The sequence below is a fragment of the Argopecten irradians genome, chromosome 9, assembly GCF_041381155.1.
Source record: "Argopecten irradians isolate NY chromosome 9, Ai_NY, whole genome shotgun sequence".
NCBI classification, from domain to species: Eukaryota; Metazoa; Mollusca; class Bivalvia; order Pectinida; family Pectinidae; genus Argopecten; species Argopecten irradians.
In genome coordinates, this window is record NC_091142.1 from 34,263,597 (window position 1) to 34,290,171 (window position 26,575).

At 38.4% G+C, this 26,575-nt stretch overlaps 1 protein-coding gene and 1 pseudogene across 1 annotated transcript; one reads left to right on the plus strand and one right to left on the minus strand.

The window, feature by feature from the left end:
• The first annotated feature begins 1,285 nt into the window (after positions 1–1,285).
• On the plus strand, positions 1,286–4,240 carry LOC138330953 (E3 SUMO-protein ligase ZBED1-like). Its single transcript, XM_069278423.1, has 3 exons — positions 1,286–1,557; positions 1,952–2,213; positions 2,424–4,240. Exons 1-3 carry the CDS (start codon positions 1,389–1,391, stop codon positions 3,925–3,927), a joined length of 1,935 nt encoding a protein of 644 aa, XP_069134524.1. The 5' UTR covers positions 1,286–1,388; the 3' UTR covers positions 3,928–4,240.
• Positions 4,241–19,038: 14,798 nt separating this feature from the next.
• LOC138331051 (uncharacterized) lies at positions 19,039–25,005 on the minus strand (annotated as a pseudogene).
• Between the last annotated feature and the right edge of the window lie 1,570 nt (positions 25,006–26,575).

Below are 26,575 nucleotides of genomic sequence, written 5' to 3' on the forward strand. Positions count from 1 at the left end.
AAATACAGATCCTTATTTTCACTACGTTGGATAAGAGGATCTGAGAACATCGCATTAGGGAATGCAATCGACACTGCCAGATTCTTGACTGGGGACGAAATAGTTTGAAAAAGCTGTCCAAATATTTTTTTGGTATGTAGTCATCTCGTCCGAAGTGCACAACATAGCTAATTGTATATGTATAGTGGGGCGAAAAGACGTATTAAAGCAATCATTAACTTCTTGCAAGACAGATGTCATTCATCAAATGTTAAGTTATATATAGATCAACAGTTTTATAAAAAAAAATGATTTGTGCAGAACACTTTTTTTTCTGAGCAGGATTTTAGTGTGAGCGTATGAAGAAGCAGCATCTTCTTAGTAAGAATATTGTTGGGACCAATTCAAATAGCATCAACTTAACTTTAATATTAGAAAATTTAATAAAATTCAAAATTTAACAATGCTGTTTATTCAAATTTATCAGAATATTGTATATATATGATAAAAAATAATTTGGGAAACTTTTTCCTGTATGATTGCTTATCGATATCACACATGTACAACTATGTATAGTCAAAGTGTTAAGTTGACTAGACTTTTAAAAGATACCTGCTGGAGGAGGGCTTAATTCATTATAGGTGACAAAAAAAATCAAGGATGTTTGGCTGTCCTGGTTATAAGAGGTAAACTGAATTCGCTTCAATACGTTGAAATTAATTACTTATCTTTTATCTCATTTTCTTCAACACGATATAAATTTCACAATTAAGATAACAATGCACAAGTTGTATTGGCTGGGTCTCGGCACAACGGAATGTGTACTACGGGTCAACAAATTGACATTGGCAGCTACAGTCGAGCCTTTCCCAGGGCCTTGATAACAAAATACATCAATTAACACTCAACCATTGTTTTTCCCTTTAACAGTAAATGGTATATGTAAAACATTTACACACACATATAGGCCTATAAACAGCATCTAGATGAAACTAGGGCACCTGACTTGTGACACTGTCCAGGGAATATAGATTATCCAACTAGTGTTGGGACGATTATCGATTATAATCGATAATTGATTGTTTGCTGGCCCGGTAGCGACTACCGATTATGAAAGCTTATAATCGATTATATAGGAAGGGAGGTAACTCCTACACGGCACTACACACACGAAATGAATATGACATTATAACACAAAAATTCGTAGATATAACTAGCAGTATTATGATACAACAATATTAAACAGATTTTATAAGTGTTTCCTTGAATTTAAAACTACTGCAATGTCCAATCAGCTGAAAACGTAATGGTGTTCGTCAATCAGTTGTTTTGGGTAGGTTGAAAGAGAAAGTAACGAGACGTTCCGAACGTGTAACCTTCCGAACGTACTTCCGGTTTTCATAGTGAAAATGGACGTTGACAAACCAACCATCTATCCCTACCCGGGAGGGAAAGCCAGATCACGGGTATGGACACATTTTGGGTTCTACAAAATAAAAGAAGGCGGACCAAGTAAAGAGAATTTAGATATGACCAAAGCCATTTGCAAAATTTGCAGACGGTCGTATGCTAATAAAGGTAAGTGCATGTTTCGTCTAACAACCGACGTTCCTCCGATTCCACTTTCGTTTTTGTTTTTTTAGAGACTAAAACATAGCTGTCTATTAGCTGATCAGTTGCATTTTAACAAATGATGACTGAAATAATGTATATTACCTTAACATTGTAACTTTCATTGATGATTTCCTTATTTTACCTATAATTATTTAATAATATAATACCTGTGACAGGTGTTTGTAGTTGTACTGTACACACATATATTTGATCTTTTCCATTCGTTTTTATTATTAAATCTGATTGAGATGATTTACCGGCTACATGGTAGGAAATAATTTGGAATAAATATAATTTTAAACTATTTACTTTTTTTTTTTAAATATTAATATTATTTATTCATTTTATTATTTTTAAGGAAACACAACAAACCTAGCGGTTCATTTGGACATGTACCATACAGAACTATCTGCCACAGGCACTACTGTTAAACAGAAGCTTACTGGTCTGAAACAGGCCAAGCTATCATTTGAAGTTCCTAAATCCACAGCTGGCATTTCATCACTTAAATCTACAGAAATTGATGATGCTTTACTCCAACTTCTTTGCCAAAAAGCACTCCCAATCAGCCTGGTTGATAATGCATTTTTCAAGAAATTTGTGGGGCTGTTAAATCCAAGGTTAGTAAAAGAGTTTTCATCAATTTTCAATTTTGATATAATACTAAATTTAGTAAATTACTACAGTGTACTATAAATAATTGTATTGTTTTTATTCAAGGTAATAAAATCTACATGTATATCAGAATAATTCAGTTAGTCAAATTCAGTCAAAAACAACTTTTTATCAAAGAATAATACTATGATGCCTTTATTTTATGTCTGTTTCAGGTATCAGATTCCACACAGAAAACTCGTGAAATCAAAATTACAACAAAAAATGAATGATGTCAAGCAGAAAATGAAATCCGATTTGGACACTTGCCAGAATGTGGCCATTACCCATGATGGCTGGACAAGTTGTAATACAGAAAGCTACAGTACAATTACTGCCCATTTTATTGACACCGAATGGAATCTGAAAGCAGTAAGTCTTGAAACTACCAAAGTGGAAGGGCAGCATACTTCTGAGAATATCGCAGCACACCTGAAGGAAGCAGTAGCAAAGTGGAATCTATCGATTCCTATCGCGGTATCGGATAATGCCGCAAATGAGCGTAAAGCTTTTGAATTGTTAGGTTGGACAAGACTTGGGTGTTACGGACACCGCATCAATCTCGTGGTAAAACATTCACTGTCAGTACCTGCCGTTCAACATATGGTTGCTAAGGGACGGAAACTTGTAGGATTTTTCCACCAATCCTCAAGTGCTAACGATGCACTTATTGCTAAGCAGCAGCTCTTGAATGAGGGTTCAATAGCCGACAAATTGATTATGGATGTCCCAACACGGTGGAACAGCACCTATGCAATGCTGTCACGAATCCTAGAACTATCCTCTGCTATATATGCTGTTGCAAATGATCCCACAGTACAAATCAGCAAGACAGGAATCACAACAATCCGCAACTACGCATTTACGTTTGAGGAACAATTGCTAGCAGAAAAGATTTGTGCCATCCTGGAGCCTTTCCAGAAAGCCACAGTGAGTGTATCTTCAGAGGAGACCCCAACACTTCAAAAAATCATGCCAATACTCTTGAAGTTGTTCCAGTGTATAAAAATCACTGAGTTTGACCCCCCAGCTGTGAAATCTGTCAAGAGGCTTATGGATGCTGAAATGCAAAAACGCACTGATGACAGAGATTTGGGTATCATGGCAAGTGTCCTTAATCCGTTTACCAAAGAACTTGCATTCTTGACTGAAGAAGAAAGAGAGAGAGGGCATAAGATGCTTCTCGAAGAGGCACTATCAGTGACTTGTCAAGTGACAGTTAAGACAGAGAAAGTGTCAGATGAAGAAACGCTCCCTCCAGTACCTCCCTTGCCTGATCTTCCAGTTGAAGAAGTTGAAGAACCCAATGTTCTGATGTTGGAACCAAAACAAAAAGCCAGGAAATGTGGTGAAGATGACTGGTTCAACGATGTTATAGTTCTAAAAACAGAGCAAATTCCCCAAAACACAATGATCAGAGAGGAAATTTCTAGGTATCTGGGGTGTGTAGTCAACCAGAACGAACTATCCATTCTTGATTGGTGGAGAGAGAATAGCCACTTCTACCCTAGGGTGGCATGTATTGCAAGGAAGTACCTTTCTGTACCTGCCTCCTCCGTTCCTTCAGAAAGGATATTTAGTCTGTGTGGGTCAATTATATCAAAAAAGAGATCTCGCATGAATCCAGACAATCTAGATATGCTTGTATTTCTGAACAGAAACATGAAATATTATTGGTAGTCTGACTATAGCATATTCTCAGCTTCAGTCTCAGAACCATATAGAACTTTGACTTTACTGTTTTCTTTGTTTTCGTTGGTTTTTATCTTTTTAAGTTTTTCATATTTTTTAGTTGTTGAATCAAGTTTAGTAGTACTAGTTTATAACTATGCATTCTATGATTCTAGTCAAATGATCATGAAAGTGATAGCAGTATAGCACCATAATGATATTATTCATATTATCAAGTTCATTCCATCCAGTTTACATAGCAATAAAAATTCTTGCTACATGTTGTTTGCTAAATAAAACATAACACGTTTGATTAATTGTAGTTATATTTTATTATTGTTAAGATGAAAATGCTAAAAAAGAATATAACACTAAACACAGTGATAATGGTATAAATGGTAGATGACAAGCATATAACTTACTAAGTATTAAGTACCATTTAGCAACCGATTATAATCGATAATTAGTAAGTTGTCTTCAACCGATTATCGATTATGATTTCCCAACCGATTCCCAACACTATATCCAACACAGGTAATTATGATGTCATGACACTGAGTAACATATTTAAAAATAGAAAAATAATGAATATTTCTTAAAGTGTACACGGAACGGAAAAAATTATTTAGATATGTTATTCTGTTTGATCTCCTGACAAGAATGTTGAAAACCGCATCAAAATCGGCCGCTTCAGTACCGAGATATAGCCCTCCGAAATGCTCGATTTTTACCTGTATATCGACTGCTAATCAGGGAATCGGCCGCTCACGCTGATTTGGGGAATGACCGGATGTGACGTCACGAGGACAACGGCAGTGAGGTGTTTGGTAGTGGGGTTATAGAACAAAGGGGGACATATATGTATTCCTGAAATGGGGTTACAAGAATTTTACGAATATATATACAGTATACAGTTATGTTGACGATTTAATTACATATATAATAGGAAATATTACAACTGAAATTAGGCTAAATACATGTAAATTAGCGGAAACATGTATACGTTATTTATGTTTTTGGTACATTTAACTAAAGATCTTATCTCTGTTTTAACAACTTTCTAAATTATCAAACCTCGGGAATATTCCATTTTCATAATGTGATCTAAAAAGAGACGAATTAGAAAAATGATGGTTATATAATTATTCATTTGAATATGTTTCTGTATAAATAAACATTCTCTCTAGGCCTATAGATTTCAACAGAAATATATATGTATATATGTTTCTGATTTAAAGAACCAACATAACGAAAAGAAAATGTTTTAAATGTATTTCATAGTTCACTACACGTATATATCATAGACATAAATGAGGGGAGTAAAAAAAATGGATATATCTGAAATCTAGCAACTTTCAGAAATATCAAAATACTGACATTGAGCATTATATTTGCATTGTTCTTTCTCGACATGCCATTTGTAAATAATTTTGTAGTTTTTGTTATAAAAATACATTTACGTGTAACCAGAACATATGTACAAGAAAGATGTATAATGAGTCTTTCTGAAATATAAACTGTACATCTAGTAATTGATACACTTGTTTTATGTTATGTTTGAACGGTATATCTTACTGTAAACCAGGGATTTTTAAGTGTAAACAAATATTACATTATACAACAATTACATGATGGTCCTTCGCTAACTTACTGTGTGTGGGCCCTGCAGGTAGGGCGTTAGAATTGTACCTGCTGCCCCTATTGCATGATCGTAAAAGGCGACTAAATTTAGGATCTTATCTTTTCTATTCTTCCTAACTGACTTTATCCTTCCTAATGCCTCCCTTGGCACCGCCTCACTTTTGGCCTTGAGTTGAGCGTTCGCCCCTGTGAGGAAGGCTCCCCTGGCCGAGACACACCAAAGTCTATAAAAGTGGTAGTTTCTGCTCCTGCTTAGCGCTCAGCATACAGGGAGTGGGACGACTGGTTCGCCCGTTGTCAGTATAATGTGACCGGGTGGGGTGTGTTGCTTGGTGTCTTCGGCGGCATGCTCCAGTGATATAGCACTATAAAAAGGGCAAAAGTTCCACTATACAAGAAGACACAACATGAATATACCGCAGTCTCCCGAAACACACCTCGCACAACATACACGCAACACACCGCATACATGGGAGGCCGTCCTTACATGACCATAGCTGTTAATAGGACGTTAATTAATCAAACAAACAAACAAACAAACTTACCTGTGATCTTACTTTTGACACCTAACGCGAGCTAATCAACAAAGCGTGACAGGTCACTAAACACCTTTCTTACGTAATCTGGTTAGCCCCCTCATTAGTCTCGGTTGACTACGCGGTTTAGTTACTGCAGTATACAGGTATATTCAGCAAGACATTGGCTATTCGGAATGACAGTTCTGTTTTTGTTCTGTACTTGATATCTGCTACTTGGATTAGACTTGTCACATAGACATATTCAGTCTCATTGTTTTCGTCTGACCCGTGCAACTTATTTTTCAATTAAAGACATTAATGAATGAACTTGAGCGAAATATCAACAAGTCGTCGAGTGTACTGTATTATATGTAAGCTGAATGTATTTCGTCAAAAAAACCAAATAGATCGATTTCAGATATAACGCAATTAGTAGATGCATTTACATATATGCAAAAATTCTGTTTGGAATCATAATTTAAACGTATGGGCAGGTTTTATAAAAAAGTCAGAAATTTGTTAAGCGAGTTTGACCAGTAGACATTCAAAGACCCGAGTCGGGCTTTGGATAACATTATCAAGATTCCTTGATATAATATTCACTTATACAACGTACGTGGATTATTATGAACATTTTATTGTGTATAATTATGCAGTAATTGCGTAGAGATGTTCATTTATCTAAGACAGGTACATCAATATACATGTATGCATGGTATAAATCCCTGTTTTCAAGCGTTTTTCAAACTCATATCTGTGATTAAGGATGACATCAAATAGGTATCGGACATGAACACAGGTATTTGTGTCTTCAAAATCGATATTTACAAACAGATAGTTTATATTAGATGGCAGACACCAAAAATCGCCCCTCTATCTTATGCGAGTAGAATAGGTCCCGTTGTCCTCGTGACGTCACAGGTCAGGGGTCCCGAATCGGGGTCAATGGCTTGGGGCTTCAGGTGTGTTCTAGAGAAAAGTAGCATTATCTGTAATACCGTAATCGCTATGAAACTCATACTTTCTCCATTCAAAATTTTCTCCAAAGACGCATTTATCGAGCCTTATATACCAAACCATTCCGTGTACACTTTAATTGCCTTAATCTTTTCTTAAACTATATTTCTTTTGTATAAAGTGGTACCGTCGGCCAAATAATTTCCCACAATGCATTGTGTTTCTCATTTAAATATTACTATAGACAAAGAAGGAATGAAATATATTTTAATTCCTCAAAAATACAGTTTACGTCTGTTTGTCGCCAAGTTTTATCAGTTCCGTCCTTATCTATAACTACATGTCTCTGCCTAATTTCATTGCTTTTAATGGTGTATAACTTGAGATATCCTGTTCACAAAGTGATTTTCAAAACTAGGGGGTATGCTAAAAGCTACGCTCCATCGTGCTAAAAACCGTTGGCATCGTGATAATAACCAATGAAATGGAATCCTAGTTGATAACACATGTATATCATGATATAGTTGTAATTATCATAAAATTAATTACGTACCATGAAATATCTCTGGAAAATAATCATTAATATATTAACATCCAGATTAATTTGAAGTAATAATTTCGTATAATTCTATAAAACATGTACATTGTACTTACTCAATATCAGATATATCTGGAACTATCAGCTTTGATCCAGGTACTGTTGGAGTTGAAAATACAGCTCCAGGGCCGACAGGTGAGGATGATGCAGCTTCTAAGACTGGGTTCTGGATGTTTGTTTATTGGTATAACTATAACAAAAATATTTTCATATCCTAAAAAGATACTGAAATTACATAATCAGTATTTCCTTACATTTACATGCATCAGTAACATGTATATCAAGTATAACAGCATTCCATAATTGATCAAAACAATAATCATTTTACTACATTATATAGTAAACGCTAAGCGGATTCACACGCTGTGCAAAAAAAAATCTTTCATACCCCCGACAAAATAAAAATACTAACTTCAGTGCTAATTTAAGAATAGTATAAAAAGCAAAACAACTAATAGAAATACCTAATGTCACGAGCGGCTGAGAGACAAGTGTCATAATAGTATAAACAAGATATTTCAGCCTATATGACCCCTGTGACCTTGAATGAAGGTCAAGGTCATTCATTTGAACAAACTTGGTAGCTCTTATCCCAGCATGTCACAGGCCCAATTTCAGGTCTCTAGGCCTCTTGGTTATAAAGAAGAAGTCTTATAGATTTTCACCTATTTGACCCCTGTGACCTTGAATGAAGGTCAAGGTCATTAATTTGAACAAACCTGGTAGCCCTTTATTCCAGCATGCTATAACTCAAATTTCAGGACTCTAGGTCTCCAAGTTTTGGAGAAGAAGTTGTTTAAATGGAAAAGTTGACGACGGACGCTGCACCATAGCATAAGCTCGCTTGCCCTTCGGGCAGGTGAGCTAATAATATATGTTACACATACTGCTGCCACAGACATTGTGTGTACAGCAAAAGGAAATTAAACATGCGTGATTATTTATAAATTAGTGTTAGTATATTTACATTTCATTACCCTTTTTGAGGCCCCTGTAGCGATCGTAAACTGTTCAGGCCTGTTTTATCGAATTCGTCTGCATAACAAATGAGTCAAATCAAAGTCTGAAGGATCGTTTTACACATTTCATATAATCTACAACACTTCATGTTATTGAAATACGTTCGCTAGCATAGTACATCAAACATATATGTAGTTAATCTGACACGGCATGTCCATTGACATGTGTTTTGAAATCTTACTTACCACGAGTCCAACAGAGTCTTGGCAAGCTCTGCATCAGATGCGGCTTCGATAGTTCAATCCCTAAAGATATCATTCGCTGCTGCCGACTCCATTTCAATTTTCCCTTCTTTGTTGCCGATTCAGATGCTTTTTTTTTCTCACACGCTTTCGATCAGCCATTTTGTTTTGTTTACTCTTAGTACGCAGCGATGCGCACATGCGAAACTTCGACAACCCAAACCATTGCAGCCTCATTTGCATAGTATATTTGTCCGTCAGTCGTTGTATGTTAAACAAGGATTTGCCTCAATTTTGTATTGAAGACACGTTTGTTTAATCTCATACGCATTAATAAATTAAATTTGGGTACTTTTAATATGATTTTTCGTCTTTCCTCCTATTTGCCGGGTTTTACAAAAAATATTTATTTGCTTGGGCGAAACCTACCTTTAAAATTTGCCCTTTCAAAGTTAATTGAATCTATGGCTTCCAATAATAATATTGGACAGCGAATGATGAAAAATTGGATGTTGTGTCTTGAAAAACAGAAGTGCACAGGAAGCCGCTTACCGTTTATCCCCTGACCTTAATATGATAATATCCTCTAGAACTGTGATATCATTAAATATCAAACCACCAGCGAAGCGTTTTCGTGTTTTGAAATAAAAAAAGATAGAGAGGAGCTGGATAAAAACAGTACCGATATATTCAATACAAACATTGTAGATTGTTACAGGGCAAGACCTATAATTTTGACAAATCTTTGTTTGTACGGATTTGTTTCAACGTATGAAAAGTGTGTGGAAGAGAAAAATATAGGTAGTCAGATTGCCAAAATTTTCAATTGGTTCTTATGATTATTTTTATAGTTTGCTTATGTCATTTTTACCATTCAGGACAGAAAGTGAACTGCTTGAAAGTAGTGATAAAGATATGTACACATCTGCAAAAGATGCATTTCTAGATAAAAAAAAAACCCGCCTTATCTTTCCACTGGTCATCTTGACTTGCACACTACCATTGTTGAAATAGAAAATGCTCTACATTTTATACAGAGTTCAAGATTAGAATCGGCCTTCACTTTTAATCAATCCACTTTTGACAATAGTGATCTTTCAAAAGAGGAACTTGCAAATGTAACTGTGCCTGTGGATAAGAGTTTTGAAAATTTTGATTGTGAAAACTTGCAGCATGTATATGCTTCGAATTCAATAGCAATAGAAAGTGATATTTTGCAATTACATAGGCTTGAAACTAGCTTCATTTCTGAATCTACATTAAAGAAATACCTGAAGAATCTAACTCTGTGCCAATCAAAGGTAATGGAAAAAATATAGATCATTATCGAAATAATTTTTGCGACCAGTTATGTTTCTAACTGGTGGAGCTGGTTTTGGAACAACATATTTGACAAAACTAATCACTGAATGGTTAAAGATTGTAACTGCAAATTAAATGGGTACGTCACCGGTGCTAGATTGTGCTCCTACTGGATCAGCAGCCAGAAATATTCACGGTATCACAATTCATAGTGCACTTCATTTACCTGTTCAACTATCAGGAAAAACATTGCAAAAATGCGCCGACACATTTATAGTGTTCATACTATTGTCATTGATGAAGTTTCTATGGTAAGTGCGACAATGTTTGATTTTACTCATAGACGTCCTGCAAGTAAAAGAAATAGTGACAATTTATTTGGTGGTTTAAATGTTATTTTAGTTGATGATTTCTTGCAACTGAGACATGCTAAAGGTTATTATGCATTTGAAAATGGTTTCTTGTGGTCTGCATTTGAAACAATCTGATTAAAATACAGATCCTTATTATCACTATGTTTGATATGAGGATCTGACAACATCCCATTAGGGGTCACGTCAGGATGACCTTTTTGAAATGGCCAATCATGTTGGCACTGCCAGAATCTTGACTGAGGACGAACTAGTTTGAAAAAGCTGTCCGAATTATTTTCGTGTACTTAGTCATCTCGCCCAAAGTGCACAACAATGCAAAATGTATATGCTTACTGGGACGAAATAGCGTTGTCAATTGACGTAGAAATGTGTAGAAAATGTATTTGGTCTACCGAACGTGACCCCATATGGGATATTGTCAGATCCTATATTGAACGGAGTGTTTATAAGGATATGTATTTTAATCAGATTTTGAACGGAGTGTTTTAAAAGGATCTGTATTTTAATCAGATTGCATTTGAAACAATGTTTTTAGATGAAAATGTGCGTAAAAAAATGGCAATTTTTACTCGCAGTTGCTTAATAGAGCTAGAGTTGGTGTACTAACAAAGCCAGGAATATATCAGTACTCTTCAATCACAATTGATTTATCCTATTCCACACACTAAAATACAAATGTCAATACCTAAAAAAATGTATTTATTCCTGACATACATCATTTTTCTCTCATGAGGATTTGAAAAAAAAAATATTCTGGAGAAGTAAATGTTTCTGAAGACTTAATCCCCGATGACGATTGGGAAGCAGGGGGGCTTCCAAGATGATTACAAATTACTGCTGGAACTCGTGTGATGCTTACCAGAAATATCTTTACAGAATATGGATTGGTAAATGGAGCTATGGGCTATGTTGACAGCATAAAGGTTAACAAAACAAAAGATATAGTATCATCAGTTTATGTCAAATTTGATAATAATACTATTGGAAGGAGGCTACAAAAATGTGCGATAACCATTGAAGTTCTTTGTCAAGAATTTTATTACAAAGGCAGAAGTATAATTCGTGGTTTGTTTGTTTGAGTTTTACGGCCCATCGACAACTAAGGTCATTTAGGGCCAAACTACAAGTCAGGCATTAATATCAGGATAAAAGATCAGGGTAAGAAAAGGCAAGTAAGGATTAAAACACAGATTGTAAACGTTTATTTGATAAAAAAGGTTTGCATGTGATAAAATAGTTTTGGCTAAAACACACGAGAAAACTCATGCAAAATGTTGATGAAACGATGAAATGTTGAGTTGATACGATGATATTTGTTTGTTTGAGTTTTACGGCCCATCGACAACTAAGGTCATTTAGGGCCAAACTACAAGTCGTGCATTAATATCAGAATAAAAGTTCAGGGTAAGAAAAAGCAAGTAAGGACTAAAACACAGATTGTAAACGTTAATTTGATAAAAAAAAAAAAAAAAAAAAGGTTGCATGGGATAAAATAATTTTGGCTAAAACACATGAGAAAACTCATGCAAAAAGTTGATGAAACGATGAAATGTTGAGTTGATACGATGTATGATGAGAAAACGTTCATATTTTGCTTAAAATACCGATCTCTTTGAGATAATTAAAAATACGATTATGTCTCACGGCATGAAACAAAGTGTACATGTCGGAGACATCGTAGTATTTATCTCGTATGTGTTTAAAATCAATACAATGCAATAAAATATGCTCCACTGTGAGAGGAGAATCACATGCATGGCATGTGGGAGGATCCTCCCCTCTCAATAGATAGGAATGTGTAAAATATGTGTGTCCAGTTCGGAGCCGAGAGAGAGAACAACTTCCTCTCTGCGGTCTTTCCGACTGGACAGTTTAGGATTAAGTGTAGGTTGAATTTTAAACAGTTTATTGTTTGTTTCGGTAGACCACCTTTGTTGCCAATGGTGTTTGATGGCTGACTGAATTGAAGGTTTGATGTCGGTGTATGGTAGTTTCAAATCTGTTTGTGCTAGGCGAAGAGCAGTCTTAGCTGCTTTATCAGCCTGTTCATTCCCCTTTATACCCACATGACTGGGAATCCAGAGATAAGTAATTTGAGTTTTAGAAGATAATCGAAATGTTCGGATTAAAAGATTTTGGATTAGAGTATTTCTAGGGCTTCTTGATTTCAAAGCCTGAAGAACCGAAAGAGAGTCTGAACAGATGATTGCCTTTTCAATGCGGTGTTCTTCGATATGGTCAAGCGCCAGACCGATAGCACATGCTTCCGCAGAGAAAATGGAAGCAGTATCCGGGAGTCGGATAGAGGAGCAGTGATTAGATGTACAGCATGCTGCCGCAACATTATCACCATCTTTTGATCCGTCAGTGTAGATCTGAACATGGTCAGGGAAAGCCCTAATGCACTCCCGAAAGGAGGATTTATGTTCTTCGGGTAATGCACTGGACTTTGCCCTCTCATGCAAAGATAAATTGATATCAGGTGTTTGAATGAGCCATGGTGGTACATCCGATATGGTGTACTCGTCAATGGCGTCGAAATTTATATTTAGTTCCTGCAAAAAATTTGAAATTCTGATGCCAAATGTTGGTATGAGCTTTTGATTTTGTCTGAATATGTCCTGGTGTTGTGGATTAAATACAAGATCGAATGCGGGGTTTTTGGGATTGGATTTCAGTTGGGCAGCATACTGTAAGGATAATTTCTTTCGTCGATCGTCTAGAGATGGCTCATTAGCTTCCACATGTGGATGATTCCCTCTAATACCAGCATGGGCAGCAACTGTTCACAAAGTCCAAGGCCTGTCTTTAGACAAAGCTGTAATTTCTATTGGCAAAGATGTTTTTGAAAATGGTATGGCTTATGTTGCTCTGAGCAGAGTAAAATCATTTAAGTGAACTATATGTGTTAACTTTCAATCATGAAAAAATTTGCCCACCTGTAAAAGCTATTCATGAATATAATCGTTTACGTAACAAACATGTAAAAAAGTGAATATTTCAAATTCTCTGTATTTGTGTAAATATTTTTCAATGTATTAGTTACATTTGACGAAGACATTTTAATTCTGTGTATTTTGTTTTACAGTTGATAAAAATTTCTGACGTGAAAAGCTGGGAATCAAACTCCAATGTTAATCTGATTGCTACAGTTCTTGACACAAGTGATGTTGAAAAGGGAAAACAAAAATTGAAGTCCAAATTCTATTGCATCCTTGGCGATGAAGGTGGTTTGCATATCAGCTACGGTCTACAATGCAGATCTGAACGCAAGGTTTGAGAAAGGGGAAGGGGTGTTCATCATGAATGGTTTGGTCAAAGACAACTTTCTTGCTATCACATCGAAGACTGAGGTTGCTGCAGCAAAGGATATAGATATCCCAGATCATGTTATCAAGGCAGCGCCATCATTGATACCCCAAACAAATAAATCAGAATTCCCAGCAATGGATCCAGCAACAGCTATGAATTCTCCAGACAAAACGGCTACAGCTGTAAAAGGAAAAATAGTAAATGTAACTTATGCTTTACTTATATTTTGCATCATTAGTCTAAATTTACAATACTATGTTACTACATATCTGCAATATCAAGATTTTATATATATTGCAACTGATAGATATAAGAGAAATTGAAAATAATAATTGTTGTAATTGATAGAATACTTACCCAAAATGATGATTCAAAACTTTGTTTATTTTGTATGCTGTTTGTCATTACAGGTCTCTCCAGCTGATACCAGATCAACCGGAGATAAGGTTATTGACTACCAAAAGGTTACTTTGACAGATTCTACTGCGTCATCGACGCTTGCAGTCTGGGACAACATGGTGAACCAATTTGAAAAAGCAGTTTGGTTAAATTTTCAAGATGCCTAGTCCGTCTCTACAATAACAGCAAGAGACTTACAACAGTTCCTGGGAGTACATATGAAGTCAGTGCACTAGGATGTTTGGCATTAAATTGATATATTTGGACATACAATGGGGGCTTACTTCATACTATCTTATACCAAGCTCTCCTGCAAATTCATGCAATAATTGGTTAAATTTGCTCTCAACATACTGGTAGTAAACTTTGACAAAGTTAACATCTGTTGAATGTCTGATAATTTTCATATTGTTTCAATAACAGATGATGAATATAGTGCTATATCACTGAAGCATGCCGCCGAAGACACCAAGCAACACACCCCACCCGGTCACATTATACTGACAACGGGCGAACCAGTCGTCCCACTCCCCGTTTGCTGAGCGCTAAGCAGGAGCAGAAACTACCACTTTCACGATCATGCAATAGGGGCAGCAGGTACAATTCTAACGCCCTACCTGCAGGGCTCGAAAAATGAACCGAGACGGAGTAAATAATAGTGGGCAACAGAGCACATCCATGGAAGCTCTGAGGTATGTCAGGGATACAAGTAGACAATAACTAAGTTATCAGACTCCATAGTTAACAAATAGATTTGTAGTTACAGTTTTACAAGTAGTTTGTAGTTTTACAAGTTAATAAGAGTGTTTAGTCTATAGATGACCCTAGACTGCTTTAGATATGTACCTTTAACAATAAATCTTTTAATGATTATGTTTATCATAGATAAGTAGAATTAGAAGTACACATTTTCTTCTATGTTAAACTCAACAATATCCACATGTAGTATATATCTTCCTTGAGTGTATACTCCTCTTGTTTTCGTAAAATAATCCATTTCACCGATTATCTTTTTTATTTCAAATTTTGACTCTTCATGATATAGATAATCACTGAAAATAAATACAACATTTTCTTAATGGTTTACAGTATACATGTATATAGTGGAGTTGCATATGAATGTTATAATGGTGTTAAAATATCTGGAGTTAAAAGATCAAAATAGTCTGTAGAATGAAAACCACTAAAGATTTAATTAAGGAACATTACCACTGCAATCCCACTATGTAATTATATGATATTACCAAATGCAGTTGGCTTCGTCAGTGCATAGGTGCTTGTCTCATATGTCAAACACACATATGTGTTTGGCAGACGAGACGAGTATGCTGCTAATCGTATGTAGTTGTAACGTCACAATGATCATGCAGGCGATCACGGTAGATGGATGTCCCGTCCTTGACGATAATGACAGTTTATTCATTATCACCGGGGCTAATCTTACAAACCGGGCTACGCTATTTACGCTCGCGGAAACACTTCTTTTAGATAGAAAAATGTCTTTTGGGGGAGCGTACATGATAAATATCTGTTCGGTATTCAACTCACGGCCAAGAATACAAAATCTCCCCCTCATCCGAGCTTTAGTGACGGATGAGGGTGATTCTTCTGTATCAGCCTGAGGCTGAGGGAATAAGGAGCATTCCTGTATCCAAGCCAACGTAACCTCGTTTTAGAGACAAAAATATGCAAATGAGATGGGTCTATATCTGGTCAGACACGCACAAGATCGCCATACTTCAAAGTAAAAACACTGTTTACATCAAGGGAGGGCAAAGAAACCTTATTCCCTCAGCCTCAGGCTGATACAGAAGAATCACCCTCATCCGTCACTAAAGCTCGGATGAGGGGGGAGATTCTTTCCGTATTGCGCTCTTCCGCTTCCAGAATAAGGAGCATCTTCAGAGGATGGAAACAGTGATAAAAGATAACACAACAAGAAAATAAGTTCATAAGTGTAATGAAAAACACATTTCAAAACTATACATCATGATACAACAAATTATGCTGCTGTCTGCAAAACTGAATTTGCAAAGACACTACCATCACTAACATCCCTCTGATAAAATGTCGCGAATGTACGCGCCGAGGCCCAATTGGCAGTCTTCAGAATGTCACGTAACGGAACACCTGCCCGAAAAGCCTGAGAGGAGGCTGCTCCTCTAGTAGAATGTGCTTTAAAAATAGGATCTATGCCTGCTGCCGAAAGAACCTCCTTCACCCAACGTGAAATCGTAGATGGTGATACTTCATCGAAAGTTTTTATAAGAAATGAACAGTTTCCTACTTTTCCTCCTCTTACGTGTAACCGACAAATATTGTTTTAACACTGTCAAAACGTCCAACGTAACGTCTTTCTCATAACGATATAACTTCACCACTGTCGACGACTTCCCCGGTTTAGAGGTTTTAAGAAGAGCTTTAACATAAAAAGTACACGTATCGCCCGACCAAGACATGCTGTCCACATCTAATGCTGCTAATGTCTGACACCGTTGCGCCGTCGTCAACGCAATTAAACATACCAATTTCAACGATAAATCCCTCAAAGATAAAGTTTCTATACACGGTAGGTTCTTCAGATAAATCAGCACCTTTGAAACATCCCATGTTTCCACATACCGAGGCATCGGTGGGTTCTCGTTAAATAACCCCTTCATAACACGGGAGATGCGTTTACTGTTCAAACACACATTACAATTTAATAACTCGAGAGTTTGTGAAAGCATAGATCGGTGCGTGTTCGCCACGCTATAAGACCTGCCCAAAGACACAAGATAGTCACAAATTACAGCTTCAGTCGGCGCACTTGGATCAACTTCCTGTTGACGACACCAAACTCGCCATTGCTCCCACGCCAGGTTGTAAGCCTTCGAGGTACCCCGTCGCCATGACTGCAGTGCCGCATCGGTAGCCCGGCCTGTGAACGCTGTCCGGAGACGACACAAGCGGTCAGGTTCAGTGTCCTAAACAGACGATGACAAGAACCATCGTGAGGTAAAGTTATCAAATCTTGCCAATGAGGAAGTCTAGCTGGCGTGTCAATCAATAAATCAAGTAAAGTGGGAAACCACGCCTGACAAGTCCAGTTTGGTACAACAATAATAGCTCTAGATATCCGATCTTCAATCACCTTTCTCAAAACCCTCCCAATCAAGCAGAATGGAGGAAAAAGATATGGTTCATAATCTGACCAACATACTGTGAACGCATCATAATTCTCGGACCCAGGGTCTGGGCCCCACGAAACATATCTAGATAACTTACAATTAAGTCTGGATGCGAACAGATCAACATCTGGTCGAAAGAAATGTCTGCAAATTCTCTCGAAAATTTGAACATCGAGACTCCATTCTGTTTGAATCAAAAATTGTCTCGACAAAGAATCTGCCTCGACATTTTCACAACCTGGTAGATACTTGGCAGTTAGAAAAATCTGTCTATCGTAGCACCATAACCAAATATCTTTGGCTAGATAATAAAGATCACATACGGTACCACCCATATTATTGATGTAGGAGACTGCTGTGGTATTATCACATTGAATAAGGATATGAATGGCCGATCGCTTTTTACAGAAAGCATGAAGTGATAATTGGATAGCTTTTAACTCCAAAAAATTTATATGACATTGTGCTTCTTGTATAGACCAAAGTCCATTAACTTTCTGATCATCAAACACCGCACCCCATCCTTCTAGGGATGAATCAGTTGTCAACAAACAATCTGGTTTATCAGGACGAATAGATTTCCCATTTGAACTGATAAGATTCTCATTCCACCAATTAATCTCTGTAATGCTTTCTGATGAAAGAACGACAAGGCCTTCATAGTCATCACTGTTTTCTGATAGACCTCTCACTTTATCTGCTTCTAATGATCGATAATACAATGGGCCAAGTAACACTGCCCTGAATGACGCTGTACAACATCCAATGAAAGAAGCCAATTTTCGTATTTGAACGCAGGGTTCTGACAGGATCTCTGAACATTTCAACAAGATCTTTTGGACTTTCTCATCAGGTAAAAATACCTTGAACTGAATGGAATCTATAATATAGCCCAAATGTGTAATAACCTGTCTGGGGTCAGTAACCGATTTCTCATGATTGACCTGAAAACCTAATCTCGCCAGAATATCGGTCAACGCAGTAGTGTCCTGGTGACACCTATCTTTCTCAGAAGCTCTTGTCAAAGAATCATCAATATAATAAAATGTCGAAATGCCCCTGCTTCGCAGGTACCCATAAATTGGTTTCAAAATCTTAGTAAAAACTCTCGGTGAGCAGGCTAACCCAAAGGGTAAAACTCTGAATTCATAGAGTGTCTCTCTCCATTCAAATCTGAGCAATTTCCAAAAATCTGGACTAATAGGTATGCTAAAATACGCATCTTTTAAATCAACAGATGTATAGAAATCGTCTCTTTGTACTGACAGTAGAATAACATCCAAAGTTTCTTGTTTGAAGTGCTCATAAGCAACCCATTCATCATTCAGATCTTTTAAGTTTATGACTGGACGATACTTTCCATTTTTTCTTCTTAACTAAAAAAATATTTGACAGAAATTCACCAGGCTCATGATAACAAGGAAAAATCGCCTGTTTAGACAAAAAGTTCTGATACTTCCTTATCAACCAATGACATTTCATCTTCTGAGAAAGATATCGGTGCTGGCACACTATATTGACAAGGCCACTGTTTATCAATCAATTCTATCTCATAACCCTGAACTGCGTTCAAAATCCAAGTATCGGATGTAATACACCGCCATTCATCAATGTGATTGGTAATCCTACCAGAAGGCACACTAACCTCTACTGGTTGCTCTTGTTCTGTGACTGTGTGCAATTCTGACTGTCTGGGGCGTTCTGGTGGAACTGTGCATGCCTTCGTCCCCGTCGGTTCCCGAATCGTCCCCTCTGGAACCCTCTGCCTCGCCCCCACGGAGCCTGCCAGTTTTTTGTGACATACGACCGACCACCACGATAACTAGGGTATCGATTACCAAAGGCACGACCCCTTCTCTGTGTACATCTGTTCAAGTCATCCAACTCTTTAATTCTCTTTTCTACTCCCTCACCGAACAATTCTGATGTGATAGGTGTATCGGCATTACACAGTGGGACTAAGTGTCTATAAGGCAGCGACGGCCTCATAAAGAATCTACGCTTCACTGAAATGTCATAATGAACATTACACAACAAGCTCATGCCATCTTGGAGCAACTTCTTGATCATTTGTCTATCGTCCGTATCGGGGACTTTGATTTTCGGAAACTTTGAAATTAACTGTAAGAACGGCACCATACTGTGTGCCAAAAGACGTTAAAAGTCTTGTAAGGTTCTGTCCGATGTCTGGGCAGCCGGCCCAATAAAATTCCACACCGCGTGATTCGTGTGAGGCGGCAAGATCGCATCAACATTCTCCGGTACCCGGTATGTTTCATTTAGAGCAGTAACATCAGCTCTGGTCCTCACCGCGTAAGAAACATTGTTAGCCAATTTTCCCGAAATGGCCGGCCCGAATTTCGCTTTATCGTAAATGTCGGATAATTGGAAGATCTCCTCTTCCATTTCATCATTGTCAGAGACCGCCTGAACTTCCGACTCGTCATCAAAAAGAGAGAAATCGTCCGCCTCTCTACCAAACACACCACTCTGTCCTCCATTTTGATTGTCCTCTCGCGAATTCACGTTCGCCTCGAGATTAACCGACTTTCTCGATTTTTTACTAGAATTCACGTTCTCATCTGTCTTTCCATCGGAAATGACCTTAGTAAGGTTTTGAATTACCGACAACACATTATCAAGCTTTCCATCATCTGTGTTGCGTTTTCTCTTTCTACTTGAGTGTTCGGTATTTTCCGTCTGCGACGGTTTCACTTTCGATTTGTCAGCCTTTTTACTATCTTTCTTTTGAGACTGTTGCCGAGTATTCGAGGCTGGTGGTTTTAAAAGAAGAACCCGGTGCCCGGGACTCGTGTATTTCGGCTGTAACTTTCATTTTAGAACTAGGACTCTCTTGTAACATTTCTAATTCTTCCTCGGAACCAAGTCCGATGGACACATCATCACCCGAGTCCGACATATTGTCCAACACGTGACCTCGCGTGAGGCCAAGAAAAGTCTGAAAATAAACACAAAAACCGAATGTCATAACGAAATAAACACCGAATTGTGTAGATAAGACCCGAATTTTAATTGAGAAAACTCATAAAGAAGTGTGCGTGCCGACAAATGTCTCAGGACTTACCTTTACGAGGTGTACGCTTTCGAGCTCAAAAAGGAAGATGGCGATCTTGTGCGTGTCTGACCAGATATAGACCCATCTCATTTGCATATTTTTGTCTCTAAAACGATTTGTTTGTTTGAGTTTTACGGCCCATCGACAACTAAGGTCATTTAGGGCCAAACTACAAGTCATGCATTAATATCAGGATAAAAGTTCAGGGTAAGAAAAATCAAGTAAGGACTAAAACACAGATTGTAAACGTTAATTTGATAAAAAAAAGGTTTGCATGGGATAAAAATAAATTTGGCTAAAACACATGAGAAAACTCATGCACAATGTTGATGAAACGATGAAATGTTGAGTTGATACGATGTATGATGAGAAAACGTTCATATTTTGCTTAAAATACTGATCTCTTTGAGATAATTAAAAATACGATTATGTCTCACGGCATGAAACAAAGTGTACATGTCGGAGACATCGTAGTATTTATCTCGTATGTGTTTAAAATCAATACAATGCAATAAAATATGCTCCACTGTGAGAGGAGAATCACATGCATGGCATGTTGGAGGATCCTCCCCTCTCAATAGATAGGAATGTGTAAAATATGTGTGTCCAGTTCGGAGCCGAGAGAGAACAACTTCCTCTCTGCGGTCTCTCCGACTGGACAGTTTAGGATTAAGTGTAGGTTGAATTTTAAACAGTTTATTGTTTGTTTCGGTAGACCACCTTTGTTGCCAATGGTGTTTGATGGCTGACTGAATTGAAGGTTTGATGTCGGTGTATGGTAGTTTCAAATCTGTTTGTGCTAGGCGAAGAGCAGTCTTAGCTGCTTTATCAGCCTGTTCATTCCCCTTTATACCCACATGACTGGGAATCCAGAGATAAGTAATTTGAGTTTTAGAAGATAATCGAAATGTTCGGATTAAAAGATTTTGGATTAGAGTATTTCTAGGACTTCTTGATTTCAAAGCCTGAAGAACCGAAAGAGAGTCGGAACAGATGATTGCCTTTTCAATGCGGTGTTCTTCGATATGGTCAAGCGCCAGACTGATAGCACATGCTTCCGCAGAGAAAATGGAGGCAGTATCCGGGAGTCGGATAGAGGAGCAGTGATTAGATGTACAGCATGCTGCCGCAACTTTATCACCATCTTTTGATCCGTCAGTGTAGATCTGAACAGATGGTCAGGGAAAGCCCTAATGCACTCCCGAAAGGAGGATTTGTGTTCTTCGGGTAATGCACTGGATTTTGCCCTCTCATGTAGAGATAAATTGATATCAGGTGTTTGAATGAGCCATGGTGGTACATCCGATACGGTGTACTCGTCAATGGTGTCGAAAGTTACATTAAGTTCCAGCAAAAATTTTGAAATTCTGATGCCAAATGTTGGTATGAGCTTTTGATTTTGTGTAAATATTTCTTGATGTTGTGGATTGAATACAAGGTTAAATGCAGGATTTTTGGGGTTGGATTTCAGTTGAGCAGCATACTGTAAGGATAATTTCTTTCGTCGATCGTCTAGAGATGGCTCATTAGCTTCCACATGGAGACTCTTCACAGGTGTTGTTCGAAAAACTCCAAGTGCGAGACGCAGTCCCTGATTCTGTATAGGGTCAAGCATCTGTAGATAGGAGCTGCGAGCCGATCCATAGACAATAGAGCCGTAGTCAAGTTTTGATCTAATAAGTGCCCGATAGATACGTAGAAGCATTTCACGGTCTGCATCCCAATCAGAATGGGAAAGAACTCGTAGAATGTTGAGCGCCTTCGAGCACTTATCCTTCAGATGTTTGATATGTGGAACAAAGGACAGTTTCGAATCAAATATTAGTCCAAGAAATTTAGTTTGTTCAACTACTGGAATTTTAATTCCATTGAGTGTGAGGTCAGGATCATTGTGTGGTTTTCGTTTTTGACAGAAGTGCAAACAGACAGTTTTTGATCTTGAAAATCTAAAGCCATTTTCGTCAGCCCAATTTTGTAATTTGCCTAAACATTGTTGTAGTTGCCGTTCTATAGTGTGCATGTTTTTTGATCTGTAACAGATCAAGAAATCATCCACAAATAGAGACCCTTCCGTAGATTGGCCAAGACATTTGGTTATGCTGTTAATTTTTAGTCCAAAAAGTGTGACGGACAAGATACCACCCTGAGGGACGCCCATCTCCTGTGTTTCTGTTTCTGAATAAGTTGAACCTGTTCGAACTTTGAAATGCCTGTCAGATATAAAATTTGATATAAACTTTGGCAAATTACCATGTATACCGATATCATGGAGATCGTTCATGATTCCATATTGCCAAGTTGTGTCGTATGCCTTTTCAAGGTCAAAGAATACGGCCACAAGATGTTCTTTCTTGGCAAATGCTTCTCGTATAAATGTTTCTAGTCTAACTAAGTGGTCTACCGTTCCCCTGCGGTTTCTAAAGCCGCTTTGCAAAGGACTTAAAATATTGTTTGATTCCAGGAACCAAACTAATCTGGTATTTATCATACGTTCTAGAGTTTTACAAATACAACTCGTCAATGAAATAGGACGATAGTTATTGGCATCGGTAGCATCTTTCCCGGGCTTCGGAAGGGGTATAATAGTAGATTCCTTCCAAGACTCGGGAATTTTGCCAGAAGAGTAAACTTGATTAAATATAGTTAAAAGACATTTTAGTGAAGAGTCTGGTAATTGTTTTAAAAACATATATGGAATTTCGTCTGGTCCAGCTGCCGAGTCCTTTGATTTCTCAAGGGACTCGAGCAATTCTGGTAACTCGAAAGGCCTATTGTAACTTTCACTATTGGAGGATTTAAAATTAAGACGTCTCTTTTCCTTTTCCTTTTTAAATTTTTGAAATCTTTTGGAATGATTTTTGATGGATGAATTTTTAGCAAAATTTTTGGCAAAGGCGTCGGCTATTTCGGATTTTGAAGAAAATATTTTATTGTTGTTAATGAGGTGGGAGGATGGTGTTGCTTTTCTTTTCCCACTGATTTTACCAATCATTTCCTAAACTTTCTTCGAAGATGTATTGGAATTAATTTTTGAGACGTACTCTTTCCAAGTACTTTTCTTGTCGGATTTGATAGACCTTCGAGCTTTTGCTCTCCAAATTTTAAAATTGTTATAGTTTGAGACGGTTGGCGAAGCCAAGTACCGCCTCAGAGCGGAATTTCTACCAGATCTATTGATAAATGAATCATTTGAGAGACGAAACTTTGTAGGTTTTGGCACGGATTTTGGTATGGTTTTTGTAGCGATAGAAGTGAGCGCTTCTGTGAAAATTTTAATGGGGTCATAGAGGTTCAAAAATTTATCCTCAATGAGCTCCTCTGCGCACAAATTTTTAAATTGAACCCAGTCCGCCTTATGTAGATTCCAACGAGGAATAGGCTCCTCAAGTTTTGGTGACCCTATGTTTTTAAGTATATTGGAAAGTGATCGCTCCCACAGAGATCATCGTTGACCATCCAATCATAATCCAGAAGAATTGATGGATGGCACAACGATAGATCAATGTGGGTAAGCGAGCCAGAGGCAGGGTGTAAATATGTTGGGGCATTGGTGTTATAAAGACATAAGCTGTTTTTATTAATAAAATCTTCGATACGTCTACCTCTATCGTCAGTGCCTGGGGATCCCCAGAGGCTATTATGACCGTTAAAGTCACCCATGATAATATATGGCACTGGTAGTTGTGATACGATGTTACTCAGTTCATCACAACTAAATGGAGTATTTGGAGGTAAATATATAGAACAGACTGTTATTTTTCGGTGAAGAGTTGCGCTTACAGCAACAGCTTGTAAGGTGGTATTTAGCTGAATGTGTCTGTGAGGAACGTTTTTATGCACCGCCACTGCCACACCACCTGATGGGCGGCCACCTGTTGTTGGAGTTTTGGTGTATAGTGTAAATTGTTGGAGATTGATGGTGTCTTTCAGCATTATTTCTTGAAGGCAGAATATGGATGGGTTTTTTGTTTGTATAAGATGTTTTAATTCTTCTATGTTCGCTTTAAATCCGCGTATGTTCCATTGTATGATAGTGTTTGTCTCTATGTTGATCCTTGAGGATAGTTTGTCGGACCGACAGGACTGCTCGAAGCAGGTTGTTTGGTGGCGATAAATGTATTGTCACCAAACTCGCTGTCGTCCGATAGAACATCATAGATGTTCCGTCTAAGGATAGGGTCATCTGATCCCTTACTGGGTTTGTTGTTTAGTGCAGGGAGCCTCGCCAGCTTTACCTTGGTGGTTTTTGTCTGGCGTTGTTCCTGCGGTGGTGTATTTGCTGGACGCTTTGCTTTATCAGGGAGTTTTTTAACGTCAATAGACGGTGAAGATGTAGCACGTCTATGACGAGCGGCGGTAACTTTTTTCCTGATGTTCGGTGTTTGAATTTGGTGTTGTGTAAGTCCTGGAGACGCCGGTGGGAATGGCGTTTTAGCTCCAGGTGGCCCAGCAGGTGGATTTTGTTGTGGTTTAGATGGACCCGACTTGAACCTGTTCGGGTCCCCAATGATTACTTTACAGGCCTTAGCATCAGCCATATCTGGGACAACATTGTCCCAGTTAGGCTTGTCAACCAAGGCCTGGACCGACGCATGTTTGACGGTGACACTGTCAACAGGCGTTTTTGCGCGGGTGATCTGAGCATAGGTTGCCACATTCAGGTCTGAACGCTCGACTATCCTCCTAGCCTCGGGGAAAGAGACACCTTGGGTATATTTGACCCGTAATATCTCCCTCCCTCTCCCGAGTCCAGGCAGGACAGGTGCGAGCAGACGCAGCATGGTCACCCCCGCAATTGACGCAGTGACGGTTGACAATGTCACATTCGTCTTTTTCGTCGTGACCTTCACGGCCACAGTACTGACATACCATTTTCCGTCTACAATTGCTCTCATGATGGCCGTACCTCTGGCAGTTACGGCACCTCAATGGATTAGGGATGTAGACAGTGACATTGTAACGTTGGTATCCAACAGTTACGCTCTGTGGTAATGTTGGTGTAGCGAATGTTAAGATAAAAGTGTGTGTTGGGACCAAGCTCCCACTTTTTCTCGTCATGATGCGTTTAACATGGGAGACCGGAATGTTCTCCTCTTGGAAGTATGGCAGTATGTCAGCCTCATTGTCATTGCGCAAGGCTGGGCACCTGATTACCCCCTTGCTGCAATTCAATGATGAGTGTGGTTTTACACACACTCTGAGGCCGGCAAAATTGTTGGTTCCAAGGAGGTTCTCCGCTTGTTGCTTGCGGAAAACCTCTATTAGGAGATCACCCGATCCCAAAGGCTTGACAGATTTGACATCTCCAGCAATGCCTTTGATGCCCTTTCGCAATATTAAGGGTGATAAACCTGCAGTGGTCTTGCCACTCTGTGTAGAGGACATGACCAGAAACTGTGGGAATGTGTTTGTTGTACCGCTTTTTGTTTGTTGATTTGTGGTCGATTCCTTTTGGGGAGATTTTGGTTGTAGTTCATTTTGTTTGTTTTTGGAAGCCATCTTTCAGAGTTAATTACAATTCGCTAGCTGTGCCCCCACCCACCTCGGAGCCCAACAGGGGGACACTCATGATGACATGGATATCCAATGTCAAAGTGTCAGGGTTACACAGATAGTATACTCGGAAGAATATTTCGAACAAACATAATTCAAATCAAGCTTGCGACAGCACGCTCCCAAGATTGTACACCTGCAAGATCGATCAGAATCAAGACAACCCAAATTAAACTCACGATTGACCCTAAGCCACCGCCTTCTTGGAGATCTACGAACCAAGGGCTCGGCATGACCAGCCGATTGATAATACAGGGCCCATATTACCTCTCGTCTAACCGGAGTCTGAAGCCAAAGTAGTGTGTAGCAGTAAAAAAAGGAAGAAAAAAGAGCAAAACCTATTCAACCACCAGGACCTTCTTCCCCCGGATACGAGATGCAACCCACGGCAAACAGGTTGGCTCAAATTGGAGCTACTGTGAAAGCCTTCAGCTACACTGATATCACGCGGACGCACATCACACCCCCAAAAGTGGTGTGCATCCGCAAGAGACCAGTGCACCCAGTCTCGGGACGTGGACCCAGCTTTCATGGAGACCTCTCTAAAACGAGGTT